This window comes from Cervus elaphus, chromosome 25 (genome assembly GCF_910594005.1).
Source record: "Cervus elaphus chromosome 25, mCerEla1.1, whole genome shotgun sequence".
NCBI lineage: Eukaryota > Metazoa > Chordata > Mammalia > Artiodactyla > Cervidae > Cervus > Cervus elaphus.
In genome coordinates this window covers 15890846-15914551 of record NC_057839.1, presented here as the reverse complement: position 1 = coordinate 15914551, position 23706 = coordinate 15890846, and the positions used below count along the sequence as shown (strand labels likewise).

At 42.2% G+C, this 23706-nt stretch overlaps 1 protein-coding gene across 9 annotated transcripts in view; it reads left to right on the top strand.

Moving 5' to 3' along the window:
- The window catches only part of MAST4 (microtubule associated serine/threonine kinase family member 4), a 603634-nt gene that overhangs the window by 380002 nt on the left and 199926 nt on the right, over positions 1 to 23706 (top strand). Inside the window, exons 1-2 of one of the 9 annotated variants that reach the window (XM_043887659.1) lie at positions 292 to 691; positions 4648 to 4728. The exons of 7 other annotated variants lie outside the window; for them this stretch is intronic. In XM_043887659.1, coding sequence (XP_043743594.1) covers positions 645 to 691; positions 4648 to 4728 — 128 coding nt within the window. In that variant the 5' untranslated portion in view covers positions 292 to 644. Of the gene's footprint in view, positions 1 to 291; positions 692 to 4647; positions 4729 to 23706 lie in introns of those variants that run through there. One more of the 9 variants, XM_043887663.1, reaches the window with a different exon arrangement.

Genomic DNA, 23706 nt, shown 5'->3' with positions numbered 1-23706 from the left:
GAGTTCAACTTCCCCCAAATTAAGGCAGTTAGTTTATTCCTCTTTCTGATGATTGCCATATATAGAAAAAAATCTAATTATTTTCATTGGGCAACCATTCCCCGTGTCTTTCTTGTGGAACATGACTGATTTTGTTAACTCCACCAGGGGAAGAATAAGCAGAACTTCCTGCGGGTGGCCAAATTCTATTCAGGAGCATCCCCAGGAGGCAGGGAATAGTTGAGGTTTGCTGAAATAAACTCTTTTATAAGCATGATGCTGTTGCTTTGTTATTATTTTTTCCAGTCTGCATGGTGAAGAGGACTTTTCATTTCACTGAGGTGAAAACTGGGTCTGTGAGAGGAGCGACTTTCTTTGAAAAAAAAAAAAAATCAGAAACCAATTACTTGATATGCAGAGCCAAAAGCCTCATTCCCTTAACGAAATCAGTGCAGTGCGCACTGTCGTTAACCTGAGGAAAGCGGCTGACATCTCTTGATTACCGCTGGAGGTGGAAGGACCGAAACTTGCAGGATCCCCCTCCCCCTCGAGAGAAGGTTAGTCCAGCCCTTTCTAGAGGTTCATTTCGGCTCTCTGTCATCGCCGGGACGCTGGCAGGGAATGTGTGTCATGGTTACAATAGAGTGTGGTAACATATAACAACCATGAAAGCCCAGCGGGAAAGGCTACAGATTCCGGGGCTGACCTTGGAGTAAGTATTGTCTCTCTTTAATATTTTAATGCTTTCTGCATGGCACTCGCTTTCCTGCGACCAATAGCTCTTTAGCATTTGTTTGTACTGACAGCCTCAGAGCACTGCAGTGTGAGCTGGAAGGAACCTGTCTTAAATGTATGGCATTTGATTTCAGCCTATGTGGAAGCCCCGACCCAGCATTTTGCATTGCAGTCAGAGGAAAAACGCTGCTGCATATTTAAAGTTACTAAACCTCAGTGCTGGAAACATCTTAACAGCTCATTGTGAAAGAATGTATCAGCAGGCCGTGGTGTGTCTTTTTTTTTTTTTTTCTTCTCTCTTACTGTTTGTTTATCCCCATGCTGCCTTGTTCTAAAGAAGGGCCTCTGTTTGGCTTGGATACCAGAAGACATTACAATGGATAAGAGTGCAGGAGAAGGGTTATTTGTCACACTCATTAGATGTGATCCATGCTTTATCTGTGCAGCAGAATATTAATGAACTGTAGTACATTTTGCGTCCTTCTGCAGAGTCTCCGGCCGCCTCACGCGGTGTGTTTACCTAGTTGAGCTCTGTGTTTGCTTACCTTTTTTTTTTTTTTTAACCCATTAACACATCTGACTTGCCTTCTGATTTGATGCAGCCACTTAAAATGCCCACATCTAATTTGTGGCGCAGAAGTTAAACATCTGTGATGCAGGAAGTGTCAGCAAATTTTTATTTTAAATCTGTTTGTCAAAGATGCAGAAGCTGTGAGTTAGTCTGTGCTGGCACTTAAAATAATAAATAGCACAATAGATTTCTGGTAGAAAAATATAAATATGTTGTCTCACTTGCCATACAGATATAAAATTGCATTTTCATTGAAATCTGCACAACCTTGATCATCTCATTCATGCTGGACTCCTTCCAGGATGAGACTGCAGGGGAGACCTGTGCCTAGTTCTGAGGAGTCACTCTTCCCCTTGAATCCTGTCGGTGCGTCACACAAGGGGAACTGTTCCCTCAGTTGATAAATGAGTGAAAACATGACATTTCTGAAGCGATTTGAGTACTTTCTCCATCAGTTCTTGCTCTAAAATTACACTGATTTTTTAACTAACAAGTGCTCACTTAGAAAACTTAGAGGGCTGCTACAACCTTCTTGCTAGACAAGGCTTTTTATACAACAGAGATACAAAGAGTATTTGCCCAATGCTACTGATTTGTCCCCATCTCCACCCTGGCATTCAGCCCCCCTCATCTGTGTGGAATATTTTAGTGGCATCCACACGTTTTTCTCCTTAATCCTCCTCCCTCTAGCATTCTGGAACTGCACAGCTCAGATGCCTGTGGCTGTGTGCTCCAGGCCCAGAAACTTAGTTTTAACCCCCAACTTTTCTTCACCTTTCCTTCTGGTTGCGCTGCTTCCTTGCTGTCTCTTTCGGCTTTGACACGTATGGTTTCACATTACAGTTTTTCTTTCTTCCATTTTTGATATCTCATCCACATTAACAGGAGATACTTCAAAGTTACTTTCTAAAGTACAAACTCAGTTGTATCTACTGTTCCGTCTATAATTTGAAAGGCTGAGCTGTGCCACCAATTTTAGGACATTGCCAGTGATGATGGTGACCTACAGATCAGCTCAACACAGGGGTTCCCTGCATTTTGTTTTGGTCCCAGGGCCATAACCCCTCAGTCTAGCCTCCACCCTGGTACATGACACTGTGGATCTGAAATAGCTTATTTTTTACCTGAGGAGCTTGAGGCAGTGGAATAGAGGATCACTCTTCAATGTCATTGACAATGACAATAGAAATTCACTTTGAACATTTTGTTTACCTTGAAATGTAAAACTACTCTTAGGTAGACAGAGCTGATTTCATATTCATTCATGGAGAAAGCTAGTTCTGCAGTCTTTGAGTAAATTCAGTTTCTTACCACTGCAGAGAATGGTTATAATGAAAAGTCTTATCATTGATTTTATTAAGGGCACATTTAATGTATATAATTTTATTTATTTGGGGACCTTATAAGACAAACTGTGCAGAACAGCTTTTGAATGTTCTCTCATGAGACATTTCTGTTTTTCTTCAGGAAAGTTTATCCCATAGATACTGCAGCATGGACTCTTACACTAGAATATTTTTTAGAATATTTTACACACTGTAGAGGCAATTCAAAAATTTCCCATCTGATTTATCAATAACATGAGGCGTTTCTGATTCCTGTTCCAGAAATTGAAATCCTGGATGTGAGACAGCAAATATAGTAATATTTCAGAAATTAATGGTTATTAATTTATTCAGAAATTTCTCATATGTCGAGAGCCTATGCATGGCTTTCTGATTTCTGAGAAATTGAGTGGTTTTTTTCATTCCTTTTTTTTTTCCCCCAATTTTACTGTAGAATTAGGTTCATAGACACTTTATAGCACGTATGATAACATGTCTCTGCTTGGAGGCACTGAGTGGCTTCACTGTCTTTTCATGCCTATTTTAGGACCAGAAGGAAAAGATAAGACTGTACTTAGACTAGAGGACGGCTCTATCAGTGGGCACTCATGACGGCTTTCCAATGAGCTGCTAAGTTTGAGTACAGTATGTTGAAGCAGCAGATTCTGAATGTCCTCTGAATGTATAGGGAAATCGATTCCTTAGTTTACGGAGTACTGACACCAAGCCCAAGGGTGGTTTTAGAAGACATAAAAAATTACTCCTTTGAAGCATTTCATTAAACAAATTGGAGTATTGTGAGCAACAACTCACATTTTGGTTTGAATCAAATACAGCCAAGTCTCAATTATCCACATAATGGGGAACAAGGATGGCGTTAAGAATTTGGTACGCCTGAGTCTGATGCTAGCCACGGCTGCCCCTTCTCTGTTCAGTGAAGAGTACAGCCAGCTTGAATTAGCCAGTATGCAGCTCAGCTCCAAGAACTCTTTGCCTGAGGTAAGAACATGTACAGTGTAGAGTCGTGGACCAAAGGACGGGCAGAAGAATGTTCTTGAAGAAACTTGTAGCAGAAGTTTTCAGGGCTCACTTCAGCTTAAGAGTTGGTGCTAGAATATTTAGCTAGTTCTTATTTTGATTTTGCCATGTGAAAGTAATTGGAAATCGACTGGTATTTACTTCATATCTTGATAGATCTCTTGGCAGAATTGTTGCAAGTAAACAAAATGACTAATTTGTTCCTTTTCCTCTCTAAAAGAGAAGAGCCATGAGGCTAAAAGAAAAAAAAAAGGAAAAGGGACTCTAAGCTTGGGACCCCATGCTAAATATTTGAGAATTGGCTGCTGAATGTGCTTGGGGGCTTGGATGGGTTGATGGGAGTAGGAGTTACAATGGTCCATTGATAGATGAATTTGAAGGAAAAAAAAAAAAAACCTCTTGGAGAATAAAATACTTTATAACCATATATGAGAAAATTTGAAGTTCCTTATTATGAACATAAGCATAAGAACACTTTTTACCATGAGACTTAGACAACATATTGCTGAGTATTTTTCACTAAAAAGTGCTTAAAAATATAACTTCCTATATGGAAATATTTGTTACTTTGTTTTTTTAAAAATGACAATATTTAACCTGAATTCTCATTTCTATTCTGATGACTACTTCTAGATGGTTTTGATACAAATTTACCATTAATTCTGACTTGGAAGTAGAATACACACAATATAAAAAAATCACCGACTTTTCTTTGCAAAAAAATCACATGTCGAACATATCTGCCAAGTTGCTGTGTGACAAAAGGCACAAATAAAAATGGCAGCAGTAGTTTTGAGAATGTAAATTGCAGCAGGCAGCATTGTGCTTGTTCTCTGATTTAGAGCTGAGAAGGGACACGTGATTAGATGATTACCTAGTGGTACTGATAGGCGTGCCGTGATGATTCTGGCCTAAAGGGAACAAAGTCCCTTCACTGAGCTGTGCTATTTTCTCTGCCACCATTTCTCCCACTTGGAATGACATTATTTTAACTTTCAGTCTCACTCCAAGGAGCCTGAGTCCAACCCCATCCAGCCCAGGCAGTCCCTGTAGTCCTCTCTTCGCTTTTCACTTCTGGAGGTAAGCGCGCTCCGGTGCCTGCCCGGGGCTGCCTTGTCTTGCCTTCCCATCCCCCGTATCCCACCATGAGTATCTGAACACTGTGGGCCACAATATGCAATAATTTTATTGCATAAAAATAAAGTTTTGGGGTTTTTTTTTCCCCTTAACTATTGTCTTCATGTTAACATATGAAATGAGGAAACTGGTTGAGTTATTTACCTGATGACTTTACAGGAGCACTGAGAAAATGTACCTTGCTTATTCCACTGAGCATATCTTACTCATGTTTCCCTTAGTGTCCAGCGATTAGTAGTTTGTTTGACTCCTGTGTGTATGTTACATGTGGCTTTCCTTAGAGAATGGTCTGCACTGAAAGTCATGAATTTTGATTCATCTTTTATAATAATGCTATTTATTACAGTTTCTAGGAAATACTTTCTAATTCACATTAGAAATTATTTTATGTATGCTCTAAATTATGTCATGTTATTTCCAGGACAAAGTACTTGACTTGTCTAAAACCATTAGTATTTTTGAATTTTTAGAATCCCCACTTATATACCCCACCCTCTCACTCATAGGCTGATATAAATTCATTCTTCTCTTCTCTAGAGAGAAACATCTTCAAGGAACTCTACTTGCATTTTAGCCCATCTTATCATGAGAGTACATAATAGAAAATGTTGTTAGTATTGTATGTATAGTACATACAATCTATTAGGATTTCCGAGAATTCAGTGTCTGTGAATAGAATTTGTCTCGCTGGATCTAATCACAACCCAACTTCCCCTTATCCATTTTTTTTTTTTTTTTAATAATTTTCTTTCCATGCAGCATGTGGGATCTTAGTTCTCTGACTGGGTATTGAACCTGTGCCTGCTTTATTGGGATCATGAAGTCTTAACCACTGGATCACCAGAGAAGTCGCCCCTCAACCCTCGCACCCATTTTTTTAATCCTAAAGTAGAAGGTAGAAGCACATTCTCAGTTGATGCAAAGAGTGACTTAAATTATTTTCTATTAATGAGTACTTTTTATTTCTTATATGCAAATGAATGAAAAATTTGCCATGCATTGCCATTTCCTTAAAAATACTACTCTTTGTTACCCCATGGACTGTAGCCTGCCAGGCTCCTCCATGGGATTCTCCAGGCAAGAATACTGGAGGGGGTAGCCATTCCCTTCTCCAAGGGATCTTCCTGACCCAGGAATCAAACCCGGGTCTCCTGCATTGCGGGCAGATTCTTTACCTTCTGAGCCTCCAGGGAAGACCCATTAGTGGGACAATTTAATGTGTTTCTCTCATTTTTCTAAAATAAGACTGAACCAAAATTTGAAGAATTGACTGCAGAAATGAGTGAAAGACTTTGAACTTTGGCTCTACTCTTCTGCTGATGGGATTATATTTATTATTGTCAAAGTGACTTTCAACATGAAAGTTTCATGTAATAACTTTTATAAAGTATCCCCTGAATATAGTAGGTCCTAAAGCATAGGAATGATTTTCTCACAATCCAAAGAATTCCATTGCTCTTGTAATTTGTCTATTTTGATGATCTAACCACAAGTAACTGGTCTGTCTTCTGAACTTTTTTCCCTCAATGTAACACGCCTTTATTAAATACCCACATGTCCTTTTCCTTCCTATAAACAATAGGCTACTTGAAATAAAGTTGCTATCAATAGTGGAGAAGAGAAACTCCTAATAAAACACCGTGGTAGTACAGAGGAAGATGAGGTTCTGAAAACTGTTTTTGGAGAGAGATGTAGAGATGTCTTTGGAACTGTTGATATTTGAGCTGGACCATGAAAAACTGGAAGGTTTCAATGAGTAGAGTTAGCAGTGAAGGTCAAAACTAAACAGAGAATAAAACAGTAAGGAGGTAAGAGAGTGTGGCACATTGTAGAAATGGGTTTATAACTAGAAGATAGGGTGGATGAAGTAGAAAAAAAAGCATGGACTTATACAGAGATTGATATGGACTTAAACATTAATTTGGGACTATGCTATGTAAGATCTTAAATACTCAGCTGAAATGTTTGACTTTCATTTTGCAATTATTTCAGGGTATTAGAAGATTTTTTCTGAATAAAAAAATGACTGAGAAAATTTACATTTACCCATCTCCCAATCTGTTTACCAATCTATTCTTTAAGAATAGATAGGACTTTAGTTAGTAGCTCCAGTGAGGGTGCTGGTATGATAATAGGTCCTGGATTAGGACAATTGCAGTGAATTGAATTAAAATTTGCAGAGTACTTGATACTTGACAGAATGCTTTCTATCTCTTTCAATTTAACCCACCTGACACTAGGCAGAAAGGAATTTTGCTTCTGTTTGCAGATGAAGATGTTAACACATTTAGATATTTAAGTGGCTTAACTAGCCTTGGATTCAAAATGAAGTCTCAAATCTTTCCACTGTGACTAACTTAAGACATACACATTGCCATGGGCTCATTTATATGGGGTTTTAATTATCCGTTTATGTGGACTTTGTGACCTCCTTTAGTGATTTTTATTTCCCCAGTGCCTTTCTCAGTTCATGGAATGTAGTAAGCATTTGCAAAATGTTTATTAAAGAATGAATGAGTGAACTGGAAATAGAAGATGTATTGGTTATGGTACTGCTCACAAATCAACCACCAGACAATTGGTTTAGATAAAATGGAATTGTATTTTTCACTCACAGACCAAGAGTGTGGAGAGGACCCACTCTACACAGTCATTTAGTAATCCAGAGGGTTCTTCAACACATGGCCTTTAGAGTTGCTCTGGGTATCATTCCAGGTGATGGAAAATGAAAAGATCCCAGGAGATGGTGCGACGCCAGACCTGAGAGTGGCAGGCATTGCTCTCACTCCCATTCCATGCCTAGAATTTGGAGTTCTACTACGCCTAATGACAAGGATGACTGGAAAATACAGCTTCCTTGCATCCAGGAAACAGGAAATGAGTTTGGGAAATAGCAGTCTTGGCCGCAGAAGGTAATGAAGGAAAGGTGCCCACAATAGGTGTTCAATAGATAGTTTTGAATGAATTTACATGGAGATTTTTAGCATTAATTGAGCAGAACCTAAGAGAGCAGAGTTGGAGGAAAATTAGTCAGGATTGAGTTTGGTCCTGAACACACTGAGTCATCTCTTAAGTAGAGATTTCTGGTTGATTGCTTGGAGTTGACTGTCCCTAATAATGTGCCCCCAGATTATGGTCTAATGTAAATCACAGAGTCTGTCTAGTCAAAGCTGTGATCTTTCCAGTAGTCATGTATGGATGTGAGAGATGGACCATAAAGAAAGCTGAGTGCCAAAGAGTTGATGCTTTTGAACTGTGGTGTTAGAGAAGACTCTTGAGAGTCCCTTGGACTGCAAGGAGATCCAACCAGCCCATCCTAAAGGAAATCAGTCCTGAATATTCATTGGAGGGACTGATGCTAAAGCTGAAGCTCCAATACTTTGGCCACCTGATGTGAAGAACTGACTCATTGGAAAAAACCCTAATACTGGGAAAGATTGAAGGCAGGAGGAGAAGGGGACAACAGAGGATGAGATGGTTGGATGGCATCACCAACTCAATGGACATGAGTTTGAGCAAGCTCCAGGAGTTGGTGATGGACAGGGAGGCCTGGCGTGCTGCAGTCCATGGGGTCTCAAAGAATTGGACATGACAGAGTGACTGAACGGAACTGAAATCTCTGGGATTCCAAATAGATTCATGCTATTACCACAGAAAAGCATTTATTGTATCTGTGCATAGAATTGTTTTTTCTTCCGTTGGTTGTGATGGATCAGATTTCTTCTTTGTTCCTTTTTAATGAGTGGGCATCAAAGGTCCAGGGAGAGCAGTGGTGGTGAGCACTGTCTATTTCTGTGCCCTTTGGAGGTGCTGACACACACAGTTTCTAAATGCTGTGGTGGAAGATGCTGTTTCTTTCATGGTGGAGCCCCGGAGGCAAGCTATGTTGGGACGGGAATTAGCCTTAGTCTCCATGGGCTTCCTGAGAGTTGCCCGGAAATGAGAGAACTGCAGCTTCCGGGGCAGCTGAGCTGCTAAATGAAATGTAAGTTTAGCTGAGTACGTCTTGGGGATGTAACCTCACATTGCTGCAGGAGGCTATAACATGGCACACTTTGGCTCTCTATGAGGGGAAGAATTTTCCAAGAAAGCTTCAGAGTGTAGAATGGATCTTCTCATCACACCATCAGTTTCACGCTGTTGGAAATCTCCCAGAAGGCCAAGTTCCCACTTACTTGGAAAGATGTAGAACAGAGAATTCAAGCACATTATTCCCAAAGGCCCTTTCATCTTGAAATTCTGGTGCTCTTATTGTCTTACAACAGGGCTGGAGAGAAATAGGCAAACGACACGATTTGTCCACAAGCTTTAAAAAAAAAAAATGGCCCAAATATCTGTTTATCTATACCAATTGATAGAAAACATTTAAAAAATCTAAAGTGGAATTTATTTATGCCTTTACTTCCCTCTTCTGTGGCAACTATAGCTGCTCAGAATTTCTGCAATCCCCAAGACAGCACACTTACGTTAATTTAGTGGCAGTTCATATAATGAGGACACCAGTGCCTCATGAGTAATGTGAATGTGACCTAGGCCAGCTCATAATCTGGACCCTGATTATTAGATAGCAAGATTCCAGGGTTTCCTCATTTTACCTTTTCAGGATCTTTCATGGCCCCTGGTAGGCCTCACCCTCAATAGTGACTAGTAAATAGCTGGAGGCTGGCTACTGTAACTCAGGGACCACATTGCTATTGATAGGAAAATATTGTTTTGCATTTTAATCGCGTGGTCCAACTTCTGAGTGGATGGCAGCCCTTAGGGCATCTCTTGCACTTCCTACATCCCTCCTATTTCACTTCTTCCATCCTTCTGTTCACCTCCCCATTTGGTTCCTGGAGTCTCATGGTGGTGGTGGACACACAGCTCAGCTGGAGATGGCGATGGTGTGGCTGTTCCAGTTCTTCTCATCTCTCCCAAATCTCTCTCCCTGTTTCAGCTGGGACTGAAGCCACACATGCCCCATGGCTGGTAGGATTCAGTGCTAGTTTCAGAGAAAACTATTGCCAGTGTGCCTCAACTTCATGAGGACGAGGAATGTTTTTCCCCCACAGATGTATCCAGGGAACCTAAAATAGCACCTGACGTATATAGTAGAGGCTCCATAAATATGTATGGATGGAGTGGATGTGACTCCCGGGGAATCCAGCCTGCTCCGATGTTTTTACCTGTGCTCACAGCAGGGCGCACTCGTGTGTGTGCTTTGCAATTGGTACTGACACTTTGAGAGGTAGGGCATGCATTTTGATGATTCCATAAATATTAAATTATAACCTTCAAAATTTAAAAACTGACCAGGTATTAATGATACATAAAGTAAGGTTCAAGGCGGGAGTAGAAAGGGCTTATTACATGAAAGTTAACATCAGCGTATATTAGTGACAGTGCCTGGCTATGGTGAGGGGCAGAGAAAATGGTCTAGAGGTCACAACAGATGACATAGTGAAGAGGCTAAGTCAGTTTGATGAAAGGGAGTTCAGTGTAAGCTCCATGGAATGGAGGCCTGTCTGATTTGCTCCTGCCATCTCCCTGGCACCTGTAAGAGCACTTATTATAGGGCAGATACTTCATAAAGTCAATCTGTGTGAGTGTTAGTGTGAAAGCATTAGTCGCTCAGTTGTGTCTGGCTCTTGTGACCCCGTGGACTGTAGCCGCCCAGGCTCCCCTGTCCATGGGATTCTGCAGGCAAGAACACTAGAGTGGGTTGCCATGCCCTTCTCCGGGGTATCTTCCTGACCCAGGGATCGAACCTGATTCTCCTGTGTTGCAGGCAGATTCTTTATCGTCTGAACCACCAGGGAAGCCCTAAAATCAATTGGCTTTTGTCGTGGAAGGTACTTTGAAGCAGCAAAAGAGTTCTAACAGGGGACTTTGGGGGCAGCTTTTTAAAAACAAAAGCCCGCCAGTGAGTTAGTGTTCCCTTGTGGCGTGAGTCTGGTCTAGCCTCAAGCTGGGCCCCTGCTGCCCTCTTCCCGTGCAAGAGCTTGTCCATTCGTCCTGCTGCTGCTAGAAAGGTGACCAGGTGTCCACAGCTCCCTGAATCCCCCATCACTCCACTTGTTGCCATGGTGAGGGGCAGGCATAATAAGCATTCACTAAATACATGGTAGTATGCTGTGAATATGCCTCCTTTTTTTAATGTCTTCTTTTTAAATTTTTATTGAAATATAGTTGATTTACAATGTGTTAGTTTCAGATATGTACTAAAATGCTTAGGATATATATATATATATTTTTACATTCTCTACCATTATAGGTTATTACAACGTATTGAGTATAGTGCTATACTCTATCCTGTGCTATACTGTAGGTCCTCGTTGATTATCTATTTTATATATAGTAGTCTATACATTTTAATCCCAAACATCTAAGTTATCCCTCTCCCCTGCTTCCCTTTGTTTTCTATGTCTGTGAAGAAAAGGAATCCTGCCTACAGTGTTGCTGGGAATATAAATTAGTGTAGCTGCTCTGGAGAACAGTATGTGTGTGCATGTGTGTACTCAGTCGCTCAGTCATGTCCAGCTCTTTGCAGCTCCATGGACTGTAGCCCACCAGGCTCTTATGCCTGTGGAATTTACCTCACAGGAATACTGGAGACGGGTACCATTTCCTCTCCAGAGGATCTTCCCGACCCAGTGATCTAACCCGTGTCTCTTGTATCTCCTGCAGTGACAGGCAGATTCTTTATCACTAGTGCCACCTGAGAAGCCTGGAGAACAGTATGGAGGTTCTTTAAAAAATTAAAAATAGAACTACCATATGATCTAGCAATCCCACTCCTGGACATATATCTGGAGAAAAACATAACTTGAAAAGATACATGCGCCCCAGTGTTCATAGCAGCACTATTTACAATAGCCAAAGTATGGAAGCAACCTAAGTGTCCATCAATAGATGAATGGATAAAGAAGATGTGGTACATATATGGGATGGAATATTACTCAGCTATAAAAATAATGAATCAATACCATTTGCAGCAACATGGATAGACCTAGAGATTTTCATACTAAATGAAGTAAACCAAACAGAGAAAGACAAGCATCATATGATATCACTAATATGTAGAATCTAAAATAGGATACAAACAAACTTATTTGTGTCTCCTTTTCATGGGACACCTGTAAGTGTGGGAAAGTCACCTGACTGATATACCCATTTAGTTTCACTGACTTTGTAGGATGAGTAGGACCATTTGTCTTTTCCATTGTTTCTTCTGCGCCTGCCCCCCCGGCCGCCCCGCCACTTCACTTTCTGAAGAATATTGAAAAAAAAATCTGAAGAAGCTGGTACCAGATGGCAATTTTTTCATAGTCTGCAGACACCAGTTCCAGTACTTTTGTGAATGTGATGGTTTAATGAACCACCTTATGCATCCCTGAGTTTTATTTCTGAATTGCTGTGTAGGCCCAGGTCTGTTTAGTACCAGCACCATACGGAATGGCTCTGCGAAGCAGAGATGAGCATGACTGTGAACACTTGGCTGGCCCTGTGGGTGTGGTCCAGGCAGAAGTGGGAAGGTTGGGGTCTCGGGTGTCACTGGAACGGTGGCGGGTGAGGCGTGGACAGGCCAGTTAGTGCTTCACTCGGCTACTGTGGTTTCTGCAGGTGCTGCCAGCCGGCGGCTTCTGTTTCCTGTAAGAAGGGAGAATGAGAGGATGTGTGTGTGGTACTCCAGGTGAGGGGTGGGTGAGGGGGCAGAGAGTAGACCGTAATGGGGACGGGAGAATGGAATAAACTTATTGCAGATACCGAGCCCAGGGAATGAGGTTTTATGAGGTCAGATGGCAAGCAGAGCTTTCACATCCCTCTGGGTCCCTGGAACATGTCACCCTCTCAAAGCCTTTGCCCCTGCAGGCTTAGGAGCCCCTGTGGCCAGGCCCTGAGAGCCTTTCAGGGGCCTTGGTTTCTGACATAATGATTCTTCTTTTTTCATTATGCGTTCACTTGTTCATGCTAACTTTTCTCTTTGGCTTATGGTTTTGAGCAGGAGGCTAAAATCACTTAGGTATCTGCATGTGGGGTGGCTTAGTTTCACTGAGAGCTTGCTACCTGCCCCATATGTGAATATTCTTAGTGCTCCCCATGCATTAACTCCTGTAGTCCTCACACCAGGCCTGTGAGGCCAGGAAGACAGTTTGACAGAAGTGAAAACAGACTCAGAGAAACAAACTTACCTATCTATAGTGACCACACACATCGGTCTGCCTATGTGCCGTTCGGTTGATGCCTGCTGTCCCATTGTCATTCGTAAAAGCGCCCCCCTTTCACTTTAACACCCCCCAAGTTTGAACAGTAAATTATACCCACAATGTCTGGAAAGTGGCTTGATCCCATTAAAACTCAGGCCTCTGGGGGAAGAGCCCGCCCTCTTATTCTGTGGCATAAAGTGAAGTGTCTACACTTGAACACACTTCAGTTCTTAGTCATTTCAAATTTTGCATTCCGAACAGAATATGATGTTTACAGGGAGGTGATTTTGTTACTCTGTCTGGACTTCAGGGCTTCCCTGGTGGCTCAGATGGTAAAAAAAAAAAAAAAAAAAAAAAAAAAAATCTGCCTGCAATGCAGGAGACCTGGGTTTGATCCCTGGGTAGGGAAGATCCCCTGGAAAAGGGAATGGCTACCCACTCCAGTATTCTTGCCTGGAGAATGCCATGGATAGAGGAGCCTGGCTGGCCTAAAGTCTGTAGGGTTGCAAAGAGTCAAGACTGAGCAACTAACGTGGGCTTCCCTGGTGTTTTGGGTCACCATACAAGTGAATTCTTTAGTCCTCTGTTGAGAGTGTGGTTATGGGGCTGGGGAACGTGTTTCGAATTGTGGTGCCCTATATTTCTCTTTTTAAAAAAGTTTTATTTTAGACAGAGCCCAAGTGACACAATGAAGGTTAAATTGATTTCATTTGGAAATCAGGCCATAGGCCCCCAAGGCACTGATAGCTCCTGCTGCCCTATCCTCAGCAGTCTGCATCATTCCCTCGGCCAGGGCTGGCTTGCTGCAGCCCTGGGGTGAGAGTGTCTCAACACTGCTGTGATGGTCTCACACTTTTTGAGCCTATTAAAAGACCTGCCTCCTCAGACCTGAAGTAGGAGCTCCACCCAAAGTCCAAGGAGCCTGGAAACTTCCTTCGTACCACCCACACTGAGAGACTCATTTGGCTTTCATCAATCAGGAGTATTTATTGTTACACAGTTTTTCTGTATCAAATATTATGACTTCTTCACTTAACCAAATTTTGATTTTTGGTTCTGGAACATCTTAAAATTATTCTGTGTCACGTTTAGCAGTTATCTCCCAGTTATTAGATCATCTTGGGGCAAATGAAAAAAAAAATACTTTACTGTGTGTAGGTGGGATAGGGCGGCATAGAGTTCTACCATATATTCCATTTTGTTACTGTATCACTTCAAGACTAGGGGAAAAACATCTCACATCACTTAAAAAACTTATTTCCTACACTTAAAATGTGGCTACGGCCATTAACACCCACCCTATTGAAAAGAGAATTAAGTTGTGATATTCTTTGAAAGCAAAAGATGGCAATGACAATGTAAAGCTTAGACGTGTCTCAGCAAGAAGAGTGATACAAATGCAGAATTAAAAGAAAAAAAAAAGCTATCAAGTTTCTCCAGCAGTAACATGGGGCTAATAATACCTCTTGGAGGTGTTATAAGAATTAATTAGATATCATTTGTGAAGAGTTCCAACCTGGGCATTCTGTTTTATTATTATTATTAGCTTTGTACTGTTCTTAGAAACCCAGCATTCAAAATGAACTTCAAAACCCGACCTTTGTTATCGAGGATGTTGCATATGCTAATGGAACGTGATGATGATGAGACATTATGAAAACGGGACAGCTGTACTCATGATCTCAGGTGAAGAGGAAATGAGCTAAATTTCATGGACTCGTATGCTTTTCTACCACTCTTTCCATGACAGTATGCTCAGGTGAACTATTACTGGATCCATTTAATAAAACAGTATGGGGATACTCCAAAGTGAGAGAACATTTATTTTCCTGCAGTGGTATTGGAATTGTTTTTCTTCTCCTCTTTATATAAAATATCAACTTGGCTCTATCTTAAGTCCAGAGTCAGAAGTCATATCCCTGGATTTCTAAGCCTCCTCACTTACCTCCCCTCCTCACTTCCATTCAACCCCTGCCCTCCTGCGCCCAGTCTGGGCTCTCAGAGTGGTCTTTGCTGTGTCCGTCCTTCCTCTGCTCAGAGCCTGCCACGGGCTGCCTCCCATGTTCCACGACCCATTCCTGCTGTCTCTCACTCCTTTCCTTCTGGTCCCATTGGATTCTGATTTTTCTTGACCACTCGAAGAATGTTTGTGTCGCAACCTTTTTGTCTCCTGTACCTGAAATATTCTCGCCTACCCTTTCACCTTAACAACAACAAAAAAAAAATCCACATCTACAAAAAAAGTTGAAAGAATAGTACGGCCAACACCCATGTTCACCTTGATTCACCGATTAACACTTCACATTTGCTTTGTCTTCCTGCCTCCTTCCTTTTTAGCCCGTATAAATATTAAATGACTGCTTTTGTTTGTTTGTTGAACCATTTGAGAGTAATTTGCAAACATTCAGACATTTCACCCCAAAATACTCCAACATTTATCTCCTGAGGACATGTGCTTTCTCTTTCATAATCGTAACATCATTATACTCCCAAGTTGAACCTGATTATAGTAATATCTCATATGCAGTCCATCTCAAATTTCTCCAATTATCCCCTCCAAAGTTCTTTAGAGTTGCATTTTTAAACTCCAGAATCTAGTTTAAAAGTACATGTTTCCTTTAGTTGCCGTGTCTCTTTAGTTTCCTTTAGAACAGTTTTAGATTTTTCTTCCATCTTTTCATAACACTGACATTTTTCAGGAATATAGGAAAACTGTTTTGTTGACTGTCCCACAATCTCAATTTATCTGATGGTTTCTTGATCATTAGATTCGGGTTAAACATACTTGAGAAGAACAGATGAAAATGTCTTACTCATAGCATCATACTGCAAAGCCCCAAATCTGGTGCCTGCCAAAGTTTTCCTGTGCAGTTTTATGCTTTTTGCTTTATTAAGTAATCTCCAGAGTACTGTTTTGAGATCATATGAATATCCTTTTCTCAATAAAATTTTACCCAGTGGTTTTTGCATTCTTTGATGACCTGGCTTGAATCAGTTATTTTGTTGCTATTTTTCAAGTGGCAGTTTTCTAATTCTGTTACTGCTGCTGCTGCTAAGTCCCTTCCTGTCTGACTCTGTGCAACTCCATAGACGGCAGCCCACCAGGCTCCCCCATCCCTGGGATTCTCCAGGCAAGAACACTGGAGTGGCTTGCCATTTCCTTCTCCAATGCATGAAACTGAAAAGTGAAAGTGAAGTCACTCAGTCGTGTCCGACTCTCAGCGACCGCATGGACTGCAGCCTACCAGGCTCCTCCGTCCATGGGATTTTCCAGGCAAGAGTACTGGAGTGGGGTGCTACTGCCTTCTCCAGTGTTTTTCTGTTACAGAGGAAGTTTTCCTCCTTTCTCTCTCCCCATTTTTAGGAATGTTATTATTGATTCATGCATATTTTTAAAGAATAAAATAGATAACCTATATTTGGTGCATAAGGACCCATGACCAGTATTCCTCTTTTTGTTGGTCACGTTGTCCCAAAATCCATCAGTGGGAGGTCTTTCTAGCTGACTCCTAGGTCCTTTTAACATCATCTTACTGAGCACTGCATTTTCTGGCACATCAACTTATTCTAGCTGATCAGGACAGCTAGAGGAGACTCTCCTTCCTGTTCCTCAATCACCTGAGCTCTTTCACTCAATGTCCGAACTAAATGTCACTGCAGCAGACATTGTCTGCTGCCCCTGTCACTGGGGCAGGCCTTCCCTGCCCCTCTAGGAGAAGTGTGTCCCCAACCTCCCCCCTATCCAGACCTGCTTCATGATGTTTCCTTTGGTGAATGTTAGTTTTCTCAGAGAAGAGAAGTTGCTCAGTCATGTCCGGCTCTTTGCGACCCCATGGACCAGAGTTTACCAGTCTCCTCCATCCATGGAATTTTCCAGACAAGAGTACTAGAGTGGGTTGCCATTTCCTTCTCCAGGGGATCTTCCCAACCCAGGGATTGAACCCAGGTCTCCCGCACTGCAGGCAGACGCTTTACTGTCTGAGCCACCAGGGAAGCCCTATGTTAGTTAATTGCTCAGTCGTGTCCAACTCTTTGTGACCCCGTGGACTGTAGCCCGCCAGGCTCCTCCGTCCATGGGCTTCTCCAGGCAAGAATACTGGAGTGGGTTGCCATTTCCTTCTCCAGGGGATCTTCCCAACCCAGGTATCGAACCAAGGGCTCCCGCGTGGCAGGCAGATTCTTCATGGTCTGAGCCACTGGAGAAGCATATCCCCATTCAATATTTGTTTGTTTACTTGTAGTTTATTTTCCCAACTAGCATGGAATTTTAAAATTGACAATAGTTCGCCTATTTTGCTCACGACTGGGTCCCTAGTATCTGGCCCATAGTGTGTCCTCAGCAAATAGTTGCAGGAAAAAAATGCGTGAATGGATTTACCACCCCATCTTAAGGCTTCATCAAGCTCTTCCCAATTAGCTGCTGCTTTTCTTTCCTTTGCTTTGAGATGACTCAGGCTGCATGGAGTTCACACACTCTTGTCTGGCGTATATGGCAATTTTACTTCTCGTAGTTCTCCTGCCTGTGTGTATTCAGGTGATAGTTTGGAACAGTTTTCACTGACAATGCGTGGCATGACCCTCAGTGCAAGGCAGTTGGCTGTAACAGTGGAGGCATCTACCATGCAGTTCCTCCTTCCCTAGATTCTCTCAACAGAAAGTCTGGGTATTTTAGAAATAAAAAATGAAACACTTGACACTAAGTTAGAATTTTTACATGGGATCCAGTGCTGGGAACTAAAAATTAAGTGGAATAGGGCTTTATTTTCTATATGAACAAATAACACCTTAAAAACCATCATGGGACTTGCAAAGTCAAAGAGTTGTTCTTAGCCTCAAAGGATCTCAGTCCTAGTTGTGATGATGAGAATTAAGAACAGAGTATGGAAGTTTTCAACTATTATCTCCTCAAGTATTTTCTCATGCCCTCTCCTTTTGTCTTCTCCTTCTGGGATGCCTATGATTTGAATGGTGGGGTGTTTAACATTGTCCCAGGGGTGTCTAAGGCAATCCTACTGCTGGCATATACCCTGAGGAAACCAGAATTGAAAGAGACACGTGTACCCCAGTGTTCATTGCAGCACTGTTTATAATAGCCAGGACATGGAAGCAACCTAGGTGTCCATCAGCAGATGAATGGATAAAGAAATTGTGGTACATATCCATAATGGAATATTACTCAGCTATAAAAGAAAAAGAATGCACTTGAATCCGTTCTGATGAGTAAGATGAACCTGGAGCCTATTATACAGAGTGAAGTAAGTCAGAAAGAGAAAGACAAATACTGTATATTACACATGTACATGGAATTTAGAAAGACAGTACCAGCGATCCTATGTGCAGGGCATCTTTACAGATGTAAAGAACAGACTTTTGGACTCAATGGGAGAAGCTGAGAGTGGGGTGAATTGAGAGAATAGCATTGAAACATGTACGTTACCATATGTAAAATAGATGACCAGTGCAAGTTTGATGCATGAAGCAGAGCACCCAAAGCCGATGCTCTGGGACAACCCAGAGGGATGGGGTGGGGAGGGAGGTGGGAGGGGGACTCAGGAAGGGGGGCACATGTGTACCTGTGACCAATTCATATTGATGTATGCCAAAAGCCACCACAATATTGCAATTATCCTCCAATTAAAATTAATTAATTTTAAATAAATAAATGAAAGAATATGTGGCAAGAATTGTACTTTAACACTGAATGTAGTTGATGGGTGGAGAGGCCTGAATGGTGGCCCCAAAGATATCAGATCCTAATCTCTGGAACCAACAAATGTTATCTAATTGGAAAAAGAGCCTTGGCAGTTGTGGTTCATTTTAATGATTTTGAGATGAAGAGATCATGCTAGATTATCCTGTGGGTCATAAATCCTATCAACAAATGTACTAAGAGGGAGGTTTGACACAGAGAAACTGGAAGAGGCAAGGAACAGGTTCTCCCTGGTGCCTCCCGAGGGAGCATGGTCTGCCGATCCCTTGATTGGGGCCAATTGATACTGATTTTGGATTTCTGACTACCGAATTTGAGAGAATCCATTTCCACTGTTTAAAACTACCAAGTCTGTGTTAACAGTACAGCAACCATCGAAGCCAAATAGAATGGTGAACTATATTCTCCCACTTTTATTGTGATCCTCACTTGACCCTCTATGTGGGCCCCTTTACCTCTGTGTCACAGAAGGAGGACCAAGGGCTGAAGGAGTCATATGACTCGAACCAGCTTTTCTGATTCTTAATCCAGTGCTCCATTCACTCCGGCACCCTGACTCCTCCCAGGAACGAAAGCCAGGGAACAGCACGGACCACTAGTCAAGATAGTTCATGAAAGAGACAGACCAGTGTGGCTGGAGCTGTCAGGGCCAGATAGGGAGACAGGGAGACAGGTACAAGCCCAAGGGCATCCTTAAGGGTAAAGATACTCGAGAGTTGGAAGTTGCCCAGCCTCTTTCCCGTGGCCCAGGGGACTTACTCCCTCATCAAGTGCTGATTTAACCTTCCAGACTCTGGATGCCTTTGAGTGTGTGTGTCCATCTGTCTGTATCTGCTTGGAGGAGAGAACCCCTTGCTGTCTGGTTGATGGTACGTTTCAGCCCCACCTCATGGAATCTTTGCCTCCAGTTTTCATGTATGTGATGGCTTCCTGACACGTTACAGGCAGTGGGATCTGGGCAAGCTTGAGCAAGGCTCCAGGTAAAAGCCACAGAATGACTTGCAGTTACAGCCCACTGCAGAGTGCTTGCTTTGGCTCACTTTTTCTCCCTGGCAGCTTTTACAGTTCCCTTGTCGGAGGCCCTGCTGTGGACTGTGCTCTAGGCCTCTTGGCGTGCACTGCTGTTCCTGCCACTTGCCCCGCTGATGGGGCTCCGTGTGCCCCACTTCACTCCCCAGTCATTTTGCTTCTGAGAGCCAGGCGTGGTCTGGAGGAGAAGACAATGAATGGGACTCCATCCCTCCCCTCAGGGAGCTCCCAGCCGTGTAGGAAACAAGCAAGGAAACAGTTTGACTGAAGTGTGATGACACTGATGGGGTGATGAAAATCCCACGCTGCTCCTCCCACTCCCCTCCCAGGCAAGTGTGCCGTGTGTTTAATAAAGGGGGCTCTGTGGGCTCACTCCTGAGTCCAGGGGGATCCAGCGTGGGCATCTGGATGGTTCATAGCCCCACAATGTAGATCCAGATATTTTGTGTGTGATGATTTATAATGTGCTTTGGTTTATCCATTCATTGTTTCCTTTCTATAACTTAGAGCATGGTCTTGAAACCTTGAATGTATGGGCTTTTGGTTTAGCTCAGTGTGAGATAGCGTATGGATGCATTAGTGACTTATTTATCCTTTTAGCATCCATTGACCACCATCCTCCACTCATTTTCGTTTATTGCCTTCTATCAGTGATGGGAGTTATAAAAGAAGCTGAACTTAATAGTCATTGTGTGGAGCCCAGCAGTAGCTGGAGAGCTTGAAAAGCCTCAGATCTGTGTGACATTGGGTGACATATGGGGTCAGCATCAGGGATCTGGGATAGCTGGTCTCACCTTTGTCATTCTGGGAATCCTTTTTAATGTCAGGCTTTGTGTAGAACATCCCGTACAATCCCCTGATTGAACATTATCTCTTGATTAAGCAGAAAGGCAGAAAGCAGAAAGTGACTGTGAAATCAGGACATTTAATATTTTCTAATTTATTGATCACAACAATAGCTAAAGACATGTGGGGGGAAAATACTAGGGCCTCTGTGCGTGGCTTTGTTTTTTCAGGTTGTTGGCAGTATTTGGACTCACAGGTCTCATAATAGCTTCACAGTCATGAGTCATTGGCCTCCACCTTAATGACCAATCAGGTTATACCGCAAGCTTACAATGGCCATTGTCTCTTTCCTAAAGGAAGAAAGATAATAAGTATTATTATATAGCTGTAATAAATTATTAATATGTAATATGTAATTAATGTAATAATAAATTATTACAGCTATTGAAATAAGAGTCCATTTGATGTTATATTTTTTGTGAAAACAGAACTGAAAGAATTTGACAAAAAATGTATTTTATTGTTTTGTCCATACTGTCTTGATGACTGTAGCTTTGTAGTATAGTCTGAAGTCAGGAAAGTTGATTCCCCCATCTCTGTTTTTCTTTCTCAAGATTGCTTTGGCTATTTGAGGTTCTTTGTGTTTTTGTACAAATTGTGATTTTTTTCCAGTTTTGTGAAAAATGCCATTGGTAGTTTGATAGGGCTTGCATTGAATCTGTAGATTGCTTTGGGTGGTGTAATCATTTGGTCAATTTTTGCTTAACTGTGTGTGTTCCAGTGAAGCAGCAGTGGCTGCAGTGGATTGGAGCTCTGCACTTTGAACTCTGTGGTTGTCCCGTCTCCAAAGACATTTTCACTTCTATTCCCTGCTTCTTTGGAGCTTCCAGGTGATTTTATTTTTCACTCTGGAGTCCACTATATAGGTGGCTGAAAAGCATACCCATATTTTTATTGTTTGCTTATTCTGAGACACTGTGTTATTGTATGATATGTACAAGTTTGTTAGTGTGGTTATGAATGAACATGAGAGAGGATATACTTTGAAATTGCTGTCATCAATTTAACACATTATTAAAACCAGGTATAATTTTTCCTTTTGTTTTTATAGAAAATAAACTTATCTATTTTCCTCTTCCCTCCCCAAATGGAAGTTTCTTAAGAGCTTCCAAGGTTGGATAGCCATTGGGTGAGTTGTGGTAATGAGAATAAAGTTTATTAAAGGAAGGCAAAACCTAAAATGCACCCATTCTAGTTTTTCTGTGTTCTAAAATCAGTCCTTAGGAAGTCATCTCACTATTTGTAAGTTGTAGCATATCAGTGAATAAGCAAATAGAACCAACTTTGGTTGGTTTGCTCTGCTGATACTATAAGACGTCAGGCTCCCTGGTGTCTCAGACGGTAAAGCATCTGCCTGCAATGTGGGAGACCCGGCTTCCATCCCCGGGTTGGTAAGATCCCCTGGAGAAGGAAATGGCAACCCACTCCAGTACTCTTGCCTAGAAAACTCCATGGATGGAGGAGCCTGGTAGGCTACAGTCCATGGGGTCACAAAGAGTCAGACACAACTGGGCGATTTCACTTTACTCACTATAAGACATATCAAGAAGAGGAGTTCTGATTTTCCTTGAACTTATTTTTGTTTTGAGTAACAATTTAGGTAAGCCTGGACACCTGAAAAAATAAAATGGAATGGGTTATGTTACAGAGGCCACTTTAGTAGCACAGCCAGAGGATTTAGAAATGTAGGAGCATGACTTGAACTGGACCCTGAAGGCCGATTGGGGGGAAGTAAGTGAATAGAAGGAAGGTCACCAGGGGTGAGTAGGGGTGGAAGGGATGATGAAAACGTGATCAGAAATGGAAATGAGCCAGCTTGTCTGAGAGCTTGAGTAACCTCGAGTGTGGGCAGAGGGCACTTCATGGAAAGAGTGGTCGGGCACAGACTGTAGTGTCTGTCACATGCCAGTCTATGAGATTTGGGTTTTATCTCCTCAGAGTGGGGCGTGTCTGAGGTTTTTAACCAGGAAAATCTTCAGTAAGATTTCTGCACTGGAGAAACACGGTATGAATAGAATGGAGGACGCAAAGTATAGAAAAGGAAGAAAAACCATAGATCTAGAAAGATGAGATTGAGAAGGGAAAGGAAGCATGCGGCAGGTGCTATGGAAGAAGAGTCAACAGGACAAGCTGAAAGATGGGAGGCAGGATGCAGACCAGCGGCACTGTCATAGCTCAGAAGGAAATAGGGAATTAGGAGAGAAATCAGCTGGGGAGATAATAATATCACTTTTAATTGTGTTTAGTGATGTCAGATCTGAAAATGAGGGCATCACAGCCAAGTGGGACATCCCACCTGTTGCTGGAGGTGCAGTGTCCCGGAGCTCAGCGTTGTTTCCAGGGCTTTGATGTGATGGGGTGGAGATGAGGGAGGCAGGAGCAGCAGAGACGCTGAGGCCTCTCTGTTAGGCTGCGGGTGGGAGGCAGATGCTCTGCAGAATCCGCCTTGGCTTGTGCTCCTGTGGTTTGGGTCTTAATGAGAGAAATACAGTGACTTGTGCGTACCTCAGAGTACAGGCGCTGACCTTGAGAAGTGTGTTCAGCTGCAGCCTGCAGCTGAGATTTCTTGAGTCCATCTAACTGGATCATGAGCCTAATGCTCTGAATGGAGAAACACCTGAATAGCCTGAATTTGGGTCATTAGCCTCTATGTCCCCTAGAGATGCCCCCAGAAGCCAGGCGGAAAAGCTCCTTTTGTGATTCAGTGAAGACCTGAGAAATTCTAGCAGTGACAGAAGTCTCTTTCTCTCTTTCTGTCTTACTTAAGGAGTTGGACTATAGGAGTGGCTGTTAGCTGTTCTTTTCTCAAGAAAGAACAAGAACTATACTAAATAAAAATGAGTGTTGGACTGTGAAGTTCTGTACAGTTCAGTAGGGGAGATGTCATTTAGGCACAGAAACTTTAAAGGGAGAATTTTGTAACCTGCTGCCTTTTTCACATAATACAATAACACAATGTGTGACTCAAGGAGCACTGTGCATTTTCAGCCTTCCAGTGTGAGGGGTTTGCAAAATGTTACCCAGAATAGCTGACCAGATGGTTTAGATGAATGAAATTATTATTTGGTATTAATACTTTTATTTGTTGGAAATTATCAGCCCAAAGTAGCAAATTTCATTTTGCAAAGCCATTTGACTGTCAGTCAT